The sequence below is a fragment of the Electrona antarctica genome (genome assembly GCF_951216825.1).
Source record: "Electrona antarctica genome assembly, chromosome: 7".
NCBI classification, from domain to species: domain Eukaryota; kingdom Metazoa; phylum Chordata; class Actinopteri; order Myctophiformes; family Myctophidae; genus Electrona; species Electrona antarctica.
The window spans coordinates 4162364-4180542 of NC_136812.1; the positions used below are offsets into that span (position 1 = coordinate 4162364).

The window sequence follows — 18179 nt, forward strand, 5'->3', positions numbered from 1 at the left end:
GTCGGGAAGTGATTGGTGTCATCACTCACCCAACACCGCTGAAGTGCCCTTGAGCAAGGCACTGAACCCTCAACAGCTCCAGTGGAGCTGCTTAGTGGCCAACAGTATCAGACTGAGGTTGTACTGGTGGTCAGCTCCCAGGTTTTAATGTGTGTGTCTGTGTGTTTCTAAGTGCAGGGCGTTGCTGAAAATGAGCACTTGTGCTCAGCTACTACCCTGGGTATTGTGGGTAAATAAAGGAAAGAAAAAAAAAGCGCACACAATTTTCCAACGGCGATGCGCCGGCCAGGCGACCATCGATCGCTCCGAACGTACGAACAAGCAGAGAGAGCTCTCAGCGCATGTTTCCCAACACACACTATGTCTGTGCACACACTGCTTTACAATAGTCTTAAAGAATTAAGTTACTACGCAAGGAAAGTGTACTATATATATCTCTATTGATTAGAAACAAAAATACTTGCACTTTAAATCTACATCTTACATATTCATATACATATTTCATGTGTGATATCTTTATATATATATATATTTCATAACAAAAATTATAATAGGAATTATACAGATAATATAAATTTTTATCAAACATGGAAGCTTTTAAAAAATTAAGACATGGAAGGAGAGGGTCTATCGTGTCAAGCAGTGTTTGGAGCCATGAGGGTTTGGTACTGTGCACACACTCGTGAGTGCACGTGTGTGTGCGTGTGTGCGTGTGTGCGTGTGTGCGTGCGTGCGTGCGTGCGTGCGTGCGTGCGTGCGTGCATGCGTGCGTGCGCACGTGCGTGCGTGCGTGTGTGCGTGCGTGCGTGTGTGCGTGCGTGTCTGTCTGGGCACCTCAATGTGAAATTGAGATTTAGTTTTTCAAAATAAAAGTATACTTTGGGCATAATGGCATAATTTGAACATGCACATCACAGTCAGACCTAAACATACCCTCCAACTGATTGTTTATGTCCATATAAGGACTGGCTAAATCCACAGGTTTTGTAGCAATGTGCAGCAATTGTTGAAATAGTATTATAAATGATATAAAAATGTTAATTATAATTTTTAAATATAATTTTAGCCAATTTAACATTGAGGTGCCCAAACTTCTCCGGTGCCGTAACTCTTCCAGTTACCGTGCACGTGCGCACACGAGTGTGTGTGTGTGTGTGTGTGTGTGTATGTGTGTATGCGTACGTGCAGTACACGTGTAGCATCATGTGACAGAGGTGCTGAAGCTACTGGACAACCGAGGGGTTAATACAGGTCAATAAGGTCACGGGGGTCACACACACATACAGTACGTGTCACAAGTGTCACCTGTTCACTTCCATCCTATGAGAGCAAAGGGGCGGAGCCTGCCATTGAGGCACGACGATGTATACGACGTTTGGAAGCTTGTAGTTCAATATCGGTGAACTTTGCCCCCCCGGGCCGGGCTTCGACCAATAGTATAGAAGAAGAAGGGCTTGTGGTGAATGAACCCCACTTGGCAGCCATTTTGCTTGTAGTTCTCTTTCAGTGAGCCGACACCAGTGCTTGTAGTTCTCTTTCAGTGAGCCGACACCAGTGTTAAGTCAAATCAACTACTCACCAGAAGACGAGCACCCTGAAACTCAGCCACCTCCTCCTCCTCGGCTTGGCGTTGGCTACGACACTTCTGTGCCCTAATTCTGGACATTAATATATTCTCTGTAGTGTGACTGTGTGTCGCTCGTCAAAAAAAAAGGGACACATCCATCTTTGATCGCTTATCCGGAGTCGGGTCGCGGGGGGCCCCAGAGCTCCAGACTTCCCTCTAACCCGGGGCAACATTAGTCCCTTCCTCCTCCGGGGGATCCGGGGGTCGCGGGGGGCCCCAGAGCTCCAGACTTCCCTCTAACCCGGGGCAACATTAGTCCCTTCCTCCTCCGGGGGATCCCGAGGCGTTCCAAGGCCAGTGTGGACAATATAATAATAATAATCCTTAATAATCCATCTTTCTGGTCCTAGGTCTGCCCGGGGGGTTTCCTCCCCAGTGGGGTCTCCTCCCAGTGGGGTCTCCTCCCCAGTGGGGTCTCCTCCCCAGTGGGGTCTCCTCCCAGTGGGGTCTCCTCCCCAGTGGGGTCTCCTCCCCAGTGGGGTCTCCTCCCCAGTGGGGTCTCCTCCCCAGTGGGGTCTCCTCCCAGTGGGGTCTCCTCCCCAGTGGGGTCTCCTCCCCAGTGAGAGGTGCAGGACCTCCCTAGAGGGAGACGCTCGGGAGGCGTCCTCACCAGACGCCTGAACCCCCGTCACTGTCTCCTTTCCACGGGAACGAGCAGCATCTCTACTCCCGAGTCTCTCCCGGGTGTCTGAACGTCTCACCCCTATGTCCCTCAGGGAGACGTCAGCCCCCCGTCGGTGGCTGACGTCTCACTTCGGCCGCTTGTATCCTCCATCTTGTTCTTTGGGACGTGACTACAGTCGTACTACAGAGAATAAAGGAAAAGTCTGGAGAGGGTTAGGATGGAGCGCTATAGAACTACAACGACCACAACCCCTACAGGGCGGTCTCTTTCAGGTCGTTGAGGTTTGGCATACGAGAGCGGGACGGGCGCCTGAAGCCGCCGCCGTGCCCGTTTTGGCCCCCTCCCCCTCCTCCTCCCCCTCCTCCTCCCCCCTTGATGCCCAGCTGCTCCGGGTAGGGGTTGCCCTCGGGGCGGCCCAGGGCCGACGGGTGCCACCCCCCCGTGCCCCCCCCCTCCAGCTGCGCCGGGTGCGGGTAGGCCGCCTGGCGGCTCTTCAGCTGCGGCGTGCTGAGTCCTGAGTGGAAGCCGCCCTTATTGGCCGAGGCCGCGTTGGCGCCGCCCCCGTGGGCCTGGAAGCGCATGTCGGCCTGCTGCTGCTGCTGCGTCTGATTGGAGGACGAGGAGGAGGAGGTGAGGTGCAGGAGCTTCCTCAGGGACCGCAGCGGCTGGGGGGGAGAGAGAGAGAGAGAGAGAGAGAGAGGGAGAGGGAGAGGGAGAGGGAGAGGGAGAGGGAGAGGGAGAGGGAGAGGGAGAGGGAGAGGGAGAGGGAGAGAGAGAGAGGGAGAGGGAGAGGGAGAGAGAGAGAGAGAGAGAGAGAGAGAGAGAGAGAGAGAGAGAGAGAGGGAGAGGGAGAGAGAGAGAGAGAGAGATGTTTGGGTCCAGGCTAGAGTTCTTAACAGGCCTGAAAATGTACTAATTGGGCCCTAAAGGCCTAGTCATACTCCAGTTTTAGGTGATAAGGTGACCACCAAAAAGTACAACGGGAGGTCAGTGGTTCAGGGGTAGAGTGACCGGATGTGACCGGTTCACACATGTGTGATTCTGGTTAATGTACAGTAATTCTCATTCACAGAGCCGTAAGGGCTGTATGTTGATGAATGGGGCGGCTCAGGGCTCAGGGGTAGAGTGGCCGGATGGCAACCGCAAGGTTCCCAGTTCGAACCCGGGCTCCCCCAGAGTTAGTGTCGAAGTGTCCTTGAGCAAGACGCTGAACCCCTAATTACCCCTAAAAGCGACTCAATAACAATAAATGTAAAACAATACCGGTAACTAACAATAAAACTGTACCATACAGTACAGTACAGTACAGTACAGTACAGTACAGTACAGTACAGTACAGTGACTATCACAATAAAAGTATAGTTGCTCTGTGAATTCTCCTTCACAGAGCCGTAAGGGCCGGGGTCCCCTAGGGACCACCTGGTTGGTCCCCTAGCTGACCAGTCAGTCATTGGGGTCCCCTAGGGACCACCTGGTTGGTCCCCTAGCTGACCAGTCAGTCATTGGGGTCCCCTAGGGACCACCTGGTTGGTCCCCTAGCTGACCAGTCAGTCATTGAGAACAGCAGCAGACGTCAGCATAAATAAATCCTCCTGGGCATGCCCAAGAGCGCCAAGCTCAATATTTGTGAGGGCGTATACAGTACAGTACAGTACAGTACAGTATCTGCACATGGCCGGGCATGGCAGCGTTTCACATCGACATTCACCATGGCAGTAAAACGCTGGCTCAGCTGTTTCTGCCTTCACACTTAAATATAATGAGCTCTGCGTGATTTCCACTTGCATTTGGGGAGCGAGTGAGAGGGGAAGGTGTAGGAGGAAGGAGGGAGGAGTGAGAGGGGAAGGTGTAGGAGGAAGGAGGGAGGAGTGAGAGGGGAAGGTGTAGGAGGAAGGAGGGAGGAGATGGGGAGCGAGTGAGAGGGGAAGGTGTAGGAGGAAGGAGGGAGGAGTGAGAGGGGAAGGTGTAGGAGGAAGGAGGGAGGAGTGAGAGGGGAAGGTGTAGGAGGAAGGAGGGAGGAGTGAGAGGGGAAGGTGTAGGAGGAAGGAGGGGAGGAGTGAGAGGGGAAGGTGTAGGAGGAAGGAGGGAGGAGTGAGAGGGGAAGGTGTAGGAGGAAGGAGGGAGGAGTGAGAGGGGAAGGTGTAGGAGGAAGGAGGGAGGAGTGAGAGGGGAAGGTGTAGGAGGAAGGAGGGGAGGAGTGAGAGGGGAAGGTGTAGGAGGAAGGAGGGGAGGAGTGAGAGGGGAAGGTGTAGGAGGAAGGAGGGGAGCGAGTGAGAGGGGAAGGTGTAGGAGGAAGGAGGGAGGAGTGAGAGGGGAAGGTGTAGGAGGAAGGAGGGAGGAGTGAGAGGGGAAGGTGTAGGAGGAAGGAGGGAGGAGTGAGAGGGGAAGGTGTAGGAGGAAGGAGGGAGGAGTGAGAGGGGAAGGTGTAGGAGGAAGGAGGGAGGAGTGAGAGGGGAAGGTGTAGGAGGAAGGAGGGAGGAGAGGGGAAGGTGTAGGAGGAAGGAGGGAGGAGATTCTAGGATGGGATGAGAGGGGAAGGTGTAGGAGGAAGGAGGGGAGGAGTGAGAGGGGAAGGTGTAGGAGGAAGGAGGGAGGAGTGAGAGGGGAAGGTGTAGGAGGAAGGAGGGAGGAGTGAGAGGGGAAGGTGTAGGAGGAAGGAGGGAGGAGAGGGGAAGGTGTAGGAGGAAGGAGGGAGGAGTGAGAGGGGAAGGTGTAGGAGGAAGGAGGGAGGAGTGAGAGGGGAAGGTGTAGGAGGAAGGAGGGAGGAGTGAGAGGGGAAGGTGTAGGAGGAAGGAGGGGAGGAGTGAGAGGGGAAGGTGTAGGAGGAAGGAGGGGAGGAGTGAGAGGGGAAGGTGTAGGAGGAAGCATAGACATATATACATAGACGCCTCATTTGCCGCGGCAGTTCATTGGAGCGACGTGTATCCCAATGAAGGCGGAAGTGCAGTGCTGAAGGCTTTTTTTTTTTTAAACAAATCTTTATAACAGTCATTACAATATACATTACAAAACAAGACAAACAAACAAACACAAACAACAAAGTTATTAACAATACAACATCAGAGCCAGGGGGGGATTAGATTACTAACAGAAAACATTAAAAGAGTGAACACAAAGCAACAGTTCTCCGCAGCTTTCTTATTTAGAAGTGCTGAAGGCATTTGCTGAAGGCGACTGCGTCGCTGCCCGAGTGACGTCACTCATGTGAATCCTCCATGTCTCTCGCTGTCACTCAAGTGACTACTGGCCAATCACAGCGCGTCTTTTCCGGGACTTATGTTACGCACGCGGAAGCTTGACAAGCTTCCGCTTTGCTTCCGCTATTCTTCGCAAGGAATGTCGGGAAAGTAGTGCCTTCAATTTTGACACACGTCTCAGAGCCGGAAGGGGCGTCTATGTATATATGTCTATGGGAGGAAGGAGGGGAGCGAGTGAGAGGGGAAGGTGTAGGAGGAAGGAGGGAGGAGTGAGAGGGGAAGGTGTAGGAGGAAGGAGGGAGGAGTGAGAGGGGAAGGTGTAGGAGGAAGGAGGGAGGAGTGAGAGGGGAAGGTGTAGGAGGAAGGAGGGAGGAGTGAGAGGGGAAGGTGTAGGAGGAAGGAGGGAGGAGAGGGGAAGGTGTAGGAGGAAGGAGGGAGGAGATTCTAGGATGGGATGAGAGGGGAAGGTGTAGGAGGAAGGAGGGGAGGAGTGAGAGGGGAAGGTGTAGGAGGAAGGAGGGAGGAGTGAGAGGGGAAGGTGTAGGAGGAAGGAGGGAGGAGTGAGAGGGGAAGGTGTAGGAGGAAGGAGGGAGGAGAGGGGAAGGTGTAGGAGGAAGGAGGGAGGAGATTCTAGGATGGGATGAGAGGGGAAGGTGTAGGAGGAAGGAGGGGAGGAGTGAGAGGGGAAGGTGTAGGAGGAAGGAGGGAGGAGTGAGAGGGGAAGGTGTAGGAGGAAGGAGGGAGGAGTGAGAGGGGAAGGTGTAGGAGGAAGGAGGGGAGGAGTGAGAGGGGAAGGTGTAGGAGGAAGGAGGGAGGAGTGAGAGGGGAAGGTGTAGGAGGAAGGAGGGAGGAGGGAGGAGGAAGGAGGAAGGAGGAAGGAGGGAGGAGATTCTAGGATGGGATGAGAGGGGAAGGTGTAGGAGGAAGGAGGGGAGGAGTGAGAGGGGAAGGTGTAGGAGGAAGGAGGGAGGAGTGAGAGGGGAAGGTGTAGGAGGAAGGAGGGAGGAGATTCTAGGATGGGATGAGAGGGGAAGGTGTAGGAGGAAGGAGGGGAGGAGTGAGAGGGGAAGGTGTAGGAGGAAGGAGGGAGGAGTGAGAGGGGAAGGTGTAGGAGGAAGGAGGGAGGAGGGAGGAGGAAGGAGGAAGGAGGAAGGAGGGAGGAGTGAGAGGGGAAGGTGTAGGAGGAAGGAGGGAGGAGGGAGGAGGAAGGAGGAAGGAGGAAGGAGGGGAGGAGATTCTAGGATGGACATGGACCGTCTTGTGCCAAGAACCCCCATAAGAGAAGATTTGTAGTGGTTTGTGTTGTTACAAAATGTTCAATTTAAAAAACTTCAAGATTTTTGGATAATAGCTGATCTACAAATTCACAGCACATCGCACCGCGATATGCTGCGAGTTTATAGATCTGAAGAATAAATCGTGGAAGCACAGAGAAAACCTCTGTGTTTATCAACGATTGCGGGATCGATCGTAATGAAGACAAATAATCTGTGACAATTTAAAAAGGTAAGGGAAAACAGAAGAATCGCTGGCAAGGGGTGGATTATTTATGTAGGCTACTTACTGAGGCCGTAAATGAGTTAAATGTCATTAAATTGTAACCAAAATAATTTGGGGACACCCCCCCTAGTCTAAACAATATGAACCTCGGTTACAAAATGTATGTTTTGGGTGAATTAAGTACCATTCGCGGGATTTTCACTTCCTGACTCACAGTTTTCAAACTAAGACGATCCAACGTTGAGGTGAATGGGTGGCAATCTGTTCCTTTTCAGCCACTAGATGGCAGTGTTGCCGGTAAATGAGTTAAGGAGTACCTGAGAGTGAGACTCTGCCAGTTTCTCCGGCTGCCAGTCGTTGTCCCGGTCCCTGTCCCGCGACTGGTCCCGCTCCCGGCTCTTATCGCGGCTCCGGTGCCGTCCGCTCTGGTGCCCCCCCGACGACCTGGACGATTTCTGCATGAGGCCGTGATCCGCCGGCTCGCTGGCAGCCTGCTGGCCCCAAAACACAGACAATTATTAGACACAAATATAATATAGAATATATATATAAACCCTCGACTCTAATATGTACCTCGTATCTGCATTAACGTGTGGTTTGGTTTTTGCAGTTTCAGTCTTCCGTTTATTTTTATTCCTGTCGAGCAGAAACCTCTACCCAGTATTCAAAGTAACCTTTTGTGTTTTTCCTAAAATTAGCACCCATAATTTATTTTATTTTTTATAATTGGATAGTCTAGGACTCTCCAAAAGCAGGATAGGTTTCAGACCCATAAATGGGCCATGGGTGGGGGGGCTGTAATGCAGTGACACCAGACAGTGGCCTTGTGGTTAGAGTGTCCGCTCTGAAACAGGGAGGTTGGGGGTTCGATCCCCGGCCGGGTCATACCAAAGACTGTAAAAATGGGACCCAATGCCTCCCTGCTTGGCACTCAGCATCAAAGGGTTGGATTGGGGGGTCAGTCCCTGCTTGGCACTCAGCATCAATGGGTTGGATCGGGGGGGGTCAAATCAACTAATGATTCCCGAGCGCGGCGCACGCTGCGACTCACCGCTCCAAGAGAGATGGGTCAAATGCGGAGAACAAATTTCACTGCGGTAACGTGTGTTGACTAATCGTACGACTTTGGTTCTGGAGGTACAGTATAGGCTACACTCAGAGGGACAGACCTAGCAGACCGCGTATTCCCTAGCAGATCTACAAGCTCATAGCGTGGCACCGAGTGCCACGCTATGAGCTTGTAGATCTGCTAGGGAATACGCGTGAGACTTTCGGGGACACTGGATTTAGTTCCAATTTACAGTACGTGGGAGCATACAGTATTATGCAGTCTTTATCTTAATCTCTCTGCACCTCAAACTTGTTTTTCTAAGCCTGGGCGCCGCTCTCTCGTTTCCCCAGTACATTAAACCATTTAGGTCTGACGTTCGCTCTGAAAGAATATACAGTATACTCAAAGATTTGTGCCGCATTTTTTTACGATTTTTCAAAAATAGCAGACCTACAAGCTCGTAGCGTGCCACTCGGTGGCGCGCTACGAGCTTGTAGATCTGCTATTTTCCAATAGCTAAAGCATAACATAATGCTAACACCAAAAGGGGTTCCAGCCCAGAATGTGTTAATATACACCCGAGACATGCTGTTAAACACGGAGCTGGGATTAGTAGCATTTGATCAGAATAATCCTCAAAGATCCCCCGTACTGAAGTCAGAACTCACTCACCAGACCCATATTTATTACTCATAAATCCAAAATGTTTGGATATGACAATATTCGTGGAATGAGTGGAAGGCACTCTGTTGTGAGAGATAGCTATAGTATAATTAAAGGTATTAAACTATTAACCACTTTTCAGCCTTTTGAGCATAAAAATCAAACAAGAAAAGAGAAAGAAAAGTATAAGATATATAAGATATACGACAAAATAGCCTAATTGGTAAAATAAAATATTTTATACACAGTAAATAGTGTAGAGAGAGATCTGGCTTGTTTAATTCTGTATCCTAATACATCACCATATTTACCATGAAATTATTATTAGACACCCTGGAAGATGATTTGGATGAAAAACACGTTGATTAATTAATGTGGTTGTTGTTAGTACATGCAACAGCACAGGGTGTACGGGCAGAAACCTTGTATTTCCATATTTCAAATGTTTTCTTTTCATAAATGAATGCTCTACTTTGTCGTACCGCAGTGCCCCATAAAAGCATAGTGAAAATAGCCAATCTACAAGCTCACAAAGTGTCGCATCGTGATGCTTCGTAAGCTTGTAGACCTGCTGTTTTTTTGTTTTTGTTTTTACAAATGTCTGTGGGTTTTATGCATATCAATCCGGTGAAAATGATTCACACGGACTTGTGACTAAATAATAACTACATTGGATCGAATACAAGAGCGCTTGCCCTGGGTCAAATCGGCCGACCTAGGTATGGTCGCCATGAGGTATTCCTAAACTTATCCTTGGTAAAACTATGTCTAAACCTAACCTTATTCTTAAACCTTAACCTCAGTAAAGCTATGTCTAAACCTAACCTTATTCCAAACCTTAACCTCAGTAAAACTATGCCTAAACCTAACCTTATTCCAAACCTTAACCTCAGTAAAACTATGCCTAAACCTAACCTTATTCCAAACCTTAACCTCAGTAAAACTATGCCTAAACCTAACCTTATTCTTAAACCTTAACCTCAGTAAAACTATGCCTAAACCTAACCTTATTCCAAACCTTAACCTCAGTAAAACTATGTCTAAACCTAACCTTATTCCTAAACATAACCTCAGTAAAACTATGTCTAAACCTAACCTTATTCCAAACCATAACCTCAGTAAAACTATGTCTAAACCTAACCTTATTCCTAAACCTTAACCTCAGTAAAACTATGCCTAAACCTAACCTTATTCTTAAACCTTAACCTCAGTAAAACTATGCCTAAATCTAACCTTATTCCTAAACATAACCTCAGTAAAACTGCCTAAATCTAACCTTATTCCAAACCTTAACCTCAGTAAAACTATGCCTAAATCTAACCTTATTCCAAACCTTAACCTCAGTAAAACTATGCCTAATCCTAACCTTATTCCAAACCTTAACCTCAGTAAAACTATGTCTAAACCTAACCTTATTCCAAACCATAACCTGAGTAAAACTATGCCTAAATCTAACCTTATTCCAAACCTTAACCTCAGTAAAACTATGTCTAAACCTAACCTTATTCCAAACCTTAACCTCAGTAAAACTATGCCTAAACCTAACCTTATTCTTAAACCTTAACCTCAGTAAAACTATGTCTAAATCTAACCTTATTCCAAACCTTAACCTCAGTAAAACTATGTCTAAACCTAACCTTATTCCAAACCTTAACCTCAGTAAAACTATGTCTAAACCTAACCTTATTCCAAACCTTAACCTCAGTAAAACTATGTCTAAATCTAACCTTATTCTAAACCTTAACCTCAGTAAAGCTATGTCTAAACCTAACCTTATTCCAAACCTTAACCTCAGTGAAACTATGTCTAAACCTAACCTTATTCCAAACCTTAACCTCAGTAAAACTATGTCTAAATCTAACCTTATTCTAAACCTTAACCTCAGTAAAACTATGTCTAAATCTAACCTTATTCTAAACCTTAACCTCAGTAAAACTATGTCTAAACCTAACCTTATTCCAAACCTTAACCTCAGTAAAACTATGTCTAAACCTAACCTTATTCCTAAACCTTAACCTCAGTAAAACTATGTCTAAATCTAACCTTATTCTAAACCTTAACCTCAGTAAAACTATGTCTAAACCTAACCTTATTCCAAACCTTAACCTCAGTAAAACTATGCCTACATCTAACCTTATTCCAAACCTTAACCTCAGTAAAACTATGGCTAAACCTAACCTTATTCCAAACCTTAACCTCAGTAAAACTATGCCTAAACCTAACCTTATTCCTAAACCTTAACCTCAGTAAAACTATGCCTAAACCTAACCTTATTCCAAACCTTAACCTCAGTAAAACTATGTCTAAATCTAACCTTATTCTAAACCTTAACCTCAGTAAAACTATGCCTAAATCGAACCTTATTCCTAAACCTTAACCTCAGTAAAACTATGGCTAAACCTAACCTTATTCCTAAACCTTAACCTCAGTAAAACTATGCCTAAATCTAACCTTATTCCTAAACCTTAACCTCAGTAAAACTATGCCAAAACCTAACCTTATTCCTAAACATAACCTCAGTAAAACTATGTCTAAACCTAACCTTATTCCTAAACCTTAACCTCAGTAAAACTATGGCTAAACCTAACCTTATTCCTAACCTTAACCTCAGTAAAACTATGTCTAAACCTAACCTTATTCCTAAACCTTAACCTCAGTAAAACTATGGCTAAATCTAACCTTATTCCAAACCTTAACCTCAGTAAAACTATGCCTAAATCTAACATTATTCCAAACCTTAACCTCAGTAAAACTAAGCCTAAATCTAACCTTATTCCAAACCTTAAGCTCAGTAAAACTATGTCTAAACCTAACCTTATTCCAAACCTTAACCTCAGTAAAACTATGTCTAAACCTAACCTTATTCCAAAACCTTAACCTCAGTAAAACTATGGCTAAAACTAACCTTATTCCAAACCTTAACCTCAGTAAAACTATGTCTAAACCTAACCTTATTCCTAAACCTTAACCTCAGTAAAACTATGTCTAAACCTAACCTTATTCCTAAACCTAACCTCAGTAAAACTATGTCTAAACCTAACCTTATTCCTAAACCTTAACCTCAGTAAAACTATGTCTAAACCTAACCTTATTCCAAACCTTAACCTCAGTAAAACTATGTCTAAACCTAACCTTATTCCTAAACCTAACCTCAGTAAAACTATGTCTAAACCTTATTCCAAACCTTAACCTCAGTAAAACTATGTCTAAACCTAACCTTATTCCAAACCTTAACCTCAGTAAAACTATGTCTAAACCTAACCTTATTCCAAACCTTAACCTCAATAAAACTATGCCTAAACCTAACCTTATTCCAAACCTTAACCTCAGTAAAACTATGTCTAAACCTAACCTTATTCCTAAACCTAACCTCAGTAAAACTATGTCTAAACCTTATTCCAAACCTTAACCTCAGTAAAACTATGCCTAAACCTAACCTTATTCCAAACCTTAACCTCAGTAAAACTATGTCTAAACCTAACCTTATTCCTAAACATAACCTCAGTAAAACTATGGCTAAATCTAACCTTATTCCAAACCTTAACCTCAGTAAAACTATGCCTAAACCTAACCTTATTCCAAACCTTAACCTCAGTAAAACTATGCCTAAACCTAACCTTATTCCAAACCTTAACCTCAGTAAAATGAATACAAAAATACAAGAACGGCTGAGGTGGGGCGAGCGGTACGGGCGAATGTGTTTTGGAGGCGAGCGTTCCCGTCACGTGATCCCCTGGAACAGAGTTTTGGACATACAAGGTTTCCACCCGACAGACGGACGGACGGACGGACGGCGCGGCGGTGTGTTTAGAGAGCGTAGAAACGTTGTCTTGTACCATGGGAGAGGACAACACGGGGAGAACCCGCATGGAGGAGCTATGCTTTATGCTAGTCTTTGAGTTAAAGAGGGGGAAAAGACATTTCTTGATGACAGGGGGACCGCCGTTGGTGTTCTCCACCTGCAATACAAGAGCAACATGACCTCACTGACTGCACACAGGAAGTCAGGAACACTAGCGGTTTCGGGTGTTATCAGACGATCTAATAGCCGTCGTCGTCAGCCCTTACCGAGACCATGCAATGGAGCCAGCATGGACACTTCCTACACATGGACGTTGTTGTCAGCTATTGTCCGACGTCGCGTTGGTCTCGTTGTCCGACTAACCCTTACGTCAGTCTTAACCGGCAGTTTTACGATGTTTTCGCTTCGACAGCAGTAGTTTCACTTCCGCGTTTCCTAGTCGCCTACTTGCGGTAGGCAGTATGTAGGAAATGTCCATATGGCCTCCATTGCATGGTCTGAAACGGAGCATATTGGTGATTATCGGTTGATAACACCCGAAGCGGGTGGAAAAACAGACTAAACACAGGACAACAGCAGTGGAACAGAGAGCAACATGACTAAACACAGGACAACAGCAGTGTGGAACAACAGAGCGCGACATGACTAAACACAGGACAACAGCAGTGTGGAACAACAGAGCGCGACATGACTAAACACAGGACAACAGCAGTGTGGAACAACAGAGCGCAACATGACTAAACACAGGACAACAGCAGTGTGGAACAACAGAGCGCGACATGACTAAACACAGGACAACAGCAGTGTGGAACAACAGAGCGCAACATGACTAAACACAGGACAACAGCAGTGGAACAGAGAGCAACATGACTAAACACAGGACAACAGCAGTGTGGAACAACAGAGCGCGACATGACTAAACACAGGACAACAGCAGTGTGGAACAACAGAGCGCGACATGACTAAACACAGGACAACAGCAGTGTGGAACAACAGAGCGCAACATGACTAAACACAGGACAACAGCAGTGTGGAACAACAGAGCGCGACATGACTAAACACAGGACAACAGCAGTGTGGAACAACAGAGCGCAACATGACTAAACACAGGACAACAGCAGTGTGGAACAACAGAGCGACATGACTAAACACAGGACAACAGCAGTGTGGAACAACAGAGAGCAACATGACTAAACACAGGACAACAGCAGTGTGGAACAACAGAGAGCAACATGACTAAACACAGGACAACAGCAGTGTGGAACAACAGAGCGACATGACTAAACACAGGACAACAGCAGTGTGGAACAACAGAGAGCAACATGACTAAACACAGGACAACAGCAGTGTGGAACAACAGAGAGCAACATGACTAAACACAGGACAACAGCAGTGTGGAACAACAGAGAGCAACATGACTAAACACAGGACAACAGCAGTGTGGAACAACAGAGAGCGACATGACTAAACACAGGACAACAGCAGTGTGGAACAACAGAGAGCAACATGACTAAACACAGGACAACAGCAGTGTGGAACAACAGAGAGCAACATGACTAAACACAGGACAACAGCAGTGTGGAACAACAGAGAGCAACATGACTAAACACAGGACAACAGCAGTGTGGAACAGAGAGCAACATGACTAAACACAGGACAACAGCAGTGTGGAACAACAGAGAGCAACATGACTAAACACAGGACAACAGCAGTGTGGAACAGAGAGCAACATGACTAAACACAGGACAACAGCAGTGTGGAACAGAGAGCAACATGACTAAACACAGGACAACAGCAGTGTGGAACAGAGAGCGACATGACTAAACACAGGACAACAGCAGTGTGGAACAACAGAGAGCAACATGACTAAACACAGGACAACAGCAGTGTGGAACAACAGAGAGCAACATGACTAAACACAGGACAACAGCAGTGTGGAACAACAGAGCAACATGACTAAACACAGGACAACAGCAGTGTGGAACAACAGAGAGCAACATGACTAAACACAGGACAACAGCAGTGTGGAACAACAGAGTGCAACATGACTAAACACAGGACAACAGCAGTGTGGAACAACAGAGAGCGACATGACTAAACACAGGACAACAGCAGTGTGGAACAACAGAGAGCGACATGACTAAACACAGGACAACAGCAGTGTGGAACAACAGAGCGCAACATGACTAAACACAGGACAACAGCAGTGTGGAACAACAGAGCGCAACATGACTAAACACAGGACAACAGCAGTGTGGAACAGAGAGCAACATGACTAAACACAGGACAACAGCAGTGTGGAACAACAGAGCGACATGACTAAACACAGGACAACAGCAGTGTGGAACAACAGAGCGACATGACTAAACACAGGACAACAGCAGTGTGGAACAACAGAGCGCGACATGACTAAACACAGGACAACAGCAGTGTGGAACAACAGAGCGACATGACTAAACACAGGACAACAGCAGTGTGGAACAGAGCGCGACATGACTAAACACAGGACAACAGCAGTGTGGAACAACAGAGCGACATGACTAAACACAGGACAACAGCAGTGTGGAACAACAGAGCGACATGACTAAACACAGGACAACAGCAGTGTGGAACAACAGAGCGCGACATGACTAAACACAGGACAACAGCAGTGTGGAACAGAGAGCAACATGACTAAACACAGGACAACAGCAGTGTGGAACAACAGAGAGCAACATGACTAAACACAGGACAACAGCAGTGTGGAACAACAGAGAGCAACATGACTAAACACAGGACAACAGCAGTGTGGAACAACAGAGAGCAACATGACTAAACACAGGACAACAGCAGTGTGGAACAACAGAGCGACATGACTAAACACAGGACAACAGCAGTGTGGAACAACAGAGCGACATGACTAAACACAGGACAACAGCAGTGTGGAACAACAGAGCGCGACATGACTAAACACAGGACAACAGCAGTGTGGAACAACAGAGCGACATGACTAAACACAGGACAACAGCAGTGTGGAACAACAGAGCGACATGACTAAACACAGGACAACAGCAGTGTGGAACAACAGAGCGACATGACTAAACACAGGACAACAGCAGTGTGGAACAACAGAGAGCAACATGACTAAACACAGGACAACAGCAGTGTGGAACAACAGAGCGACATGACTAAACACAGGACAACAGCAGTGTGGAACAACAGAGCGACATGACTAAACACAGGACAACAGCAGTGTGGAACAACAGAGCGCGACATGACTAAACACAGGACAACAGCAGTGTGGAACAACAGAGCAACATGACTAAACACAGGACAACAGCAGTGTGGAACAACAGAGCGCGACATGACTAAACACAGGACAACAGCAGTGTGGAACAACAGAGAGCAACATGACTAAACACAGGACAACAGCAGTGTGGAACAACAGAGCGCAACATGACTAAACACAGGACAACAGCAGTGTGGAACAACAGAGCGCAACATGACTAAACACAGGACAACAGCAGTGTGGAACAGAGAGCAACATGACTAAACACAGGACAACAGCAGTGTGGAACAACAGAGCGACATGACTAAACACAGGACAACAGCAGTGTGGAACAACAGAGCGCGACATGACTAAACACAGGACAACAGCAGTGTGGAACAACAGAGCGACATGACTAAACACAGGACAACAGCAGTGTGGAACAACAGAGCGACATGACTAAACACAGGACAACAGCAGTGTGGAACAACAGAGCGCAACATGACTAAACACAGGACAACAGCAGTGTGGAACAGAGAGCAACATGACTAAACACAGGACAACAGCAGTGTGGAACAACAGAGCGCAACATGACTAAACACAGGACAACAGCAGTGTGGAACAGCAGAGAGCAACATGACTAAACACAGGACAACAGCAGTGTGGAACAACAGAGCGACATGACTAAACACAGGACAACAGCAGTGTGGAACAACAGAGAGCGACATGACTAAACACAGGACAACAGCAGTGTGGAACAACAGAGCGACATGACTAAACACAGGACAACAGCAGTGTGGAACAACAGAGCGCGACATGACTAAACACAGGACAACAGCAGTGTGGAACAACAGAGCGACATGACTAAACACAGGACAACAGCAGTGTGGAACAGAGAGCAACATGACTAAACACAGGACAACAGCAGTGTGGAACAGAGCGCAACATGACTAAACACAGGACAACAGCAGTGTGGAACAACAGAGCGACATGACTAAACACAGGACAACAGCAGTGTGGAACAACAGAGCGACATGACTAAACACAGGACAACAGCAGTGTGGAACAACAGAGCGACATGACTAAACACAGGACAACAGCAGTGTGGAACAACAGAGCGCAACATGACTAAACACAGGACAACAGCAGTGTGGAACAGAGAGCAACATGACTAAACACAGGACAACAGCAGTGTGGAACAACAGAGAGCAACATGACTAAACACAGGACAACAGCAGTGTGGAACAACAGAGAGCAACATGACTAAACACAGGACAACAGCAGTGTGGAACAACAGAGAGCAACATGACTAAACACAGGACAACAGCAGTGTGGAACAACAGAGCGCAACATGACTAAACACAGGACAACAGCAGTGTGGAACAGAGCGCAACATGACTAAACACAGGACAACAGCAGTGTGGAACAACAGAGCGACATGACTAAACACAGGACAACAGCAGTGTGGAACAGAGAGCAACATGACTAAACACAGGACAACAGCAGTGTGGAACAACAGAGCGCAACATGACTAAACACAGGACAACAGCAGTGTGGAACAGAGCGCAACATGACTAAACACAGGACAACAGCAGTGTGGAACAACAGAGCGACATGACTAAACACAGGACAACAGCAGTGTGGAACAACAGAGCGCAACATGACTAAACACAGGACAACAGCAGTGTGGAACAGAGGTCTTCACGGGTCGGGCGCTTGTAGATCTGCTACTTTCTGCTGCTTTTGGGAGCAACAGTCAGTTCATCAGACTAAACCAGATCAATTGTATCGTTGTTGTCGGGCAGAAACCTCTTATGTGTTTCTTTCATAAATTAAACGCTAACCCTTGATCAGACTACAGCGCCACACAAACCATAACGCTAACGCTAACCCGTGATCAGACTACAGCGCCACACAAACCATAACGCTAACGCTAACCCTTGATCAGACTACAGCGCCACACAAACCATAACGCTAACGCTAACCCTTGATCAGACTACAGCGCCACACAAACCATAACGCTAACGCTAACCCTTGATCAGACTACAGCGCCACACAAACCATAACGCTAACGCTAACCCTTGATCAGACTACAGCGCCACACAAACCATAACGCTAACGCTAACCCTTGATCAGACTACAGCGCCACACAAACCATAACGCTAACGCTAACCCTTGATCAGACTACAGCGCCACACAAACCATAACGCTAACGCTAACCCTTGATCAGACTACAGCGCCACACAAACCCTAACGCTAACGCTAACCCGTGATCAGACTACAGCGCCACACAAACCCTAACGCTAACGCTAACCCTTGATCAGACTACAGCGCCACACAAACCATAACGCTAACGCTAACCCTTGATCAGACTACAGCGCCACACAAACCATAACGCTAACGCTAACCCTTGATCATACTACAGCGCCACACAAACCCTAACGCTAACCCTTGATCAGACTACAGC

At 47.2% G+C, this 18179-nt stretch overlaps 1 protein-coding gene across 1 annotated transcript in view; it reads right to left on the reverse strand.

Annotated features, from left to right (window-relative positions):
- Positions 1-577: 577 nt before the first annotated feature.
- LOC306926975 (cyclin-dependent kinase-like 5) overlaps positions 578-18179 on the reverse strand; it is a 215329-nt gene continuing 197727 nt past the window's right edge. The window contains exons 19-20 of the mRNA XM_079506534.1: positions 7267-7443; positions 578-2917 (exon numbers count right to left, since the gene is read on the reverse strand). Coding sequence (XP_079362660.1) covers positions 2504-2917; positions 7267-7443 — 591 coding nt within the window. The 3' untranslated portion in view covers positions 578-2503. The remainder of the gene's footprint in view (positions 2918-7266; positions 7444-18179) is intronic.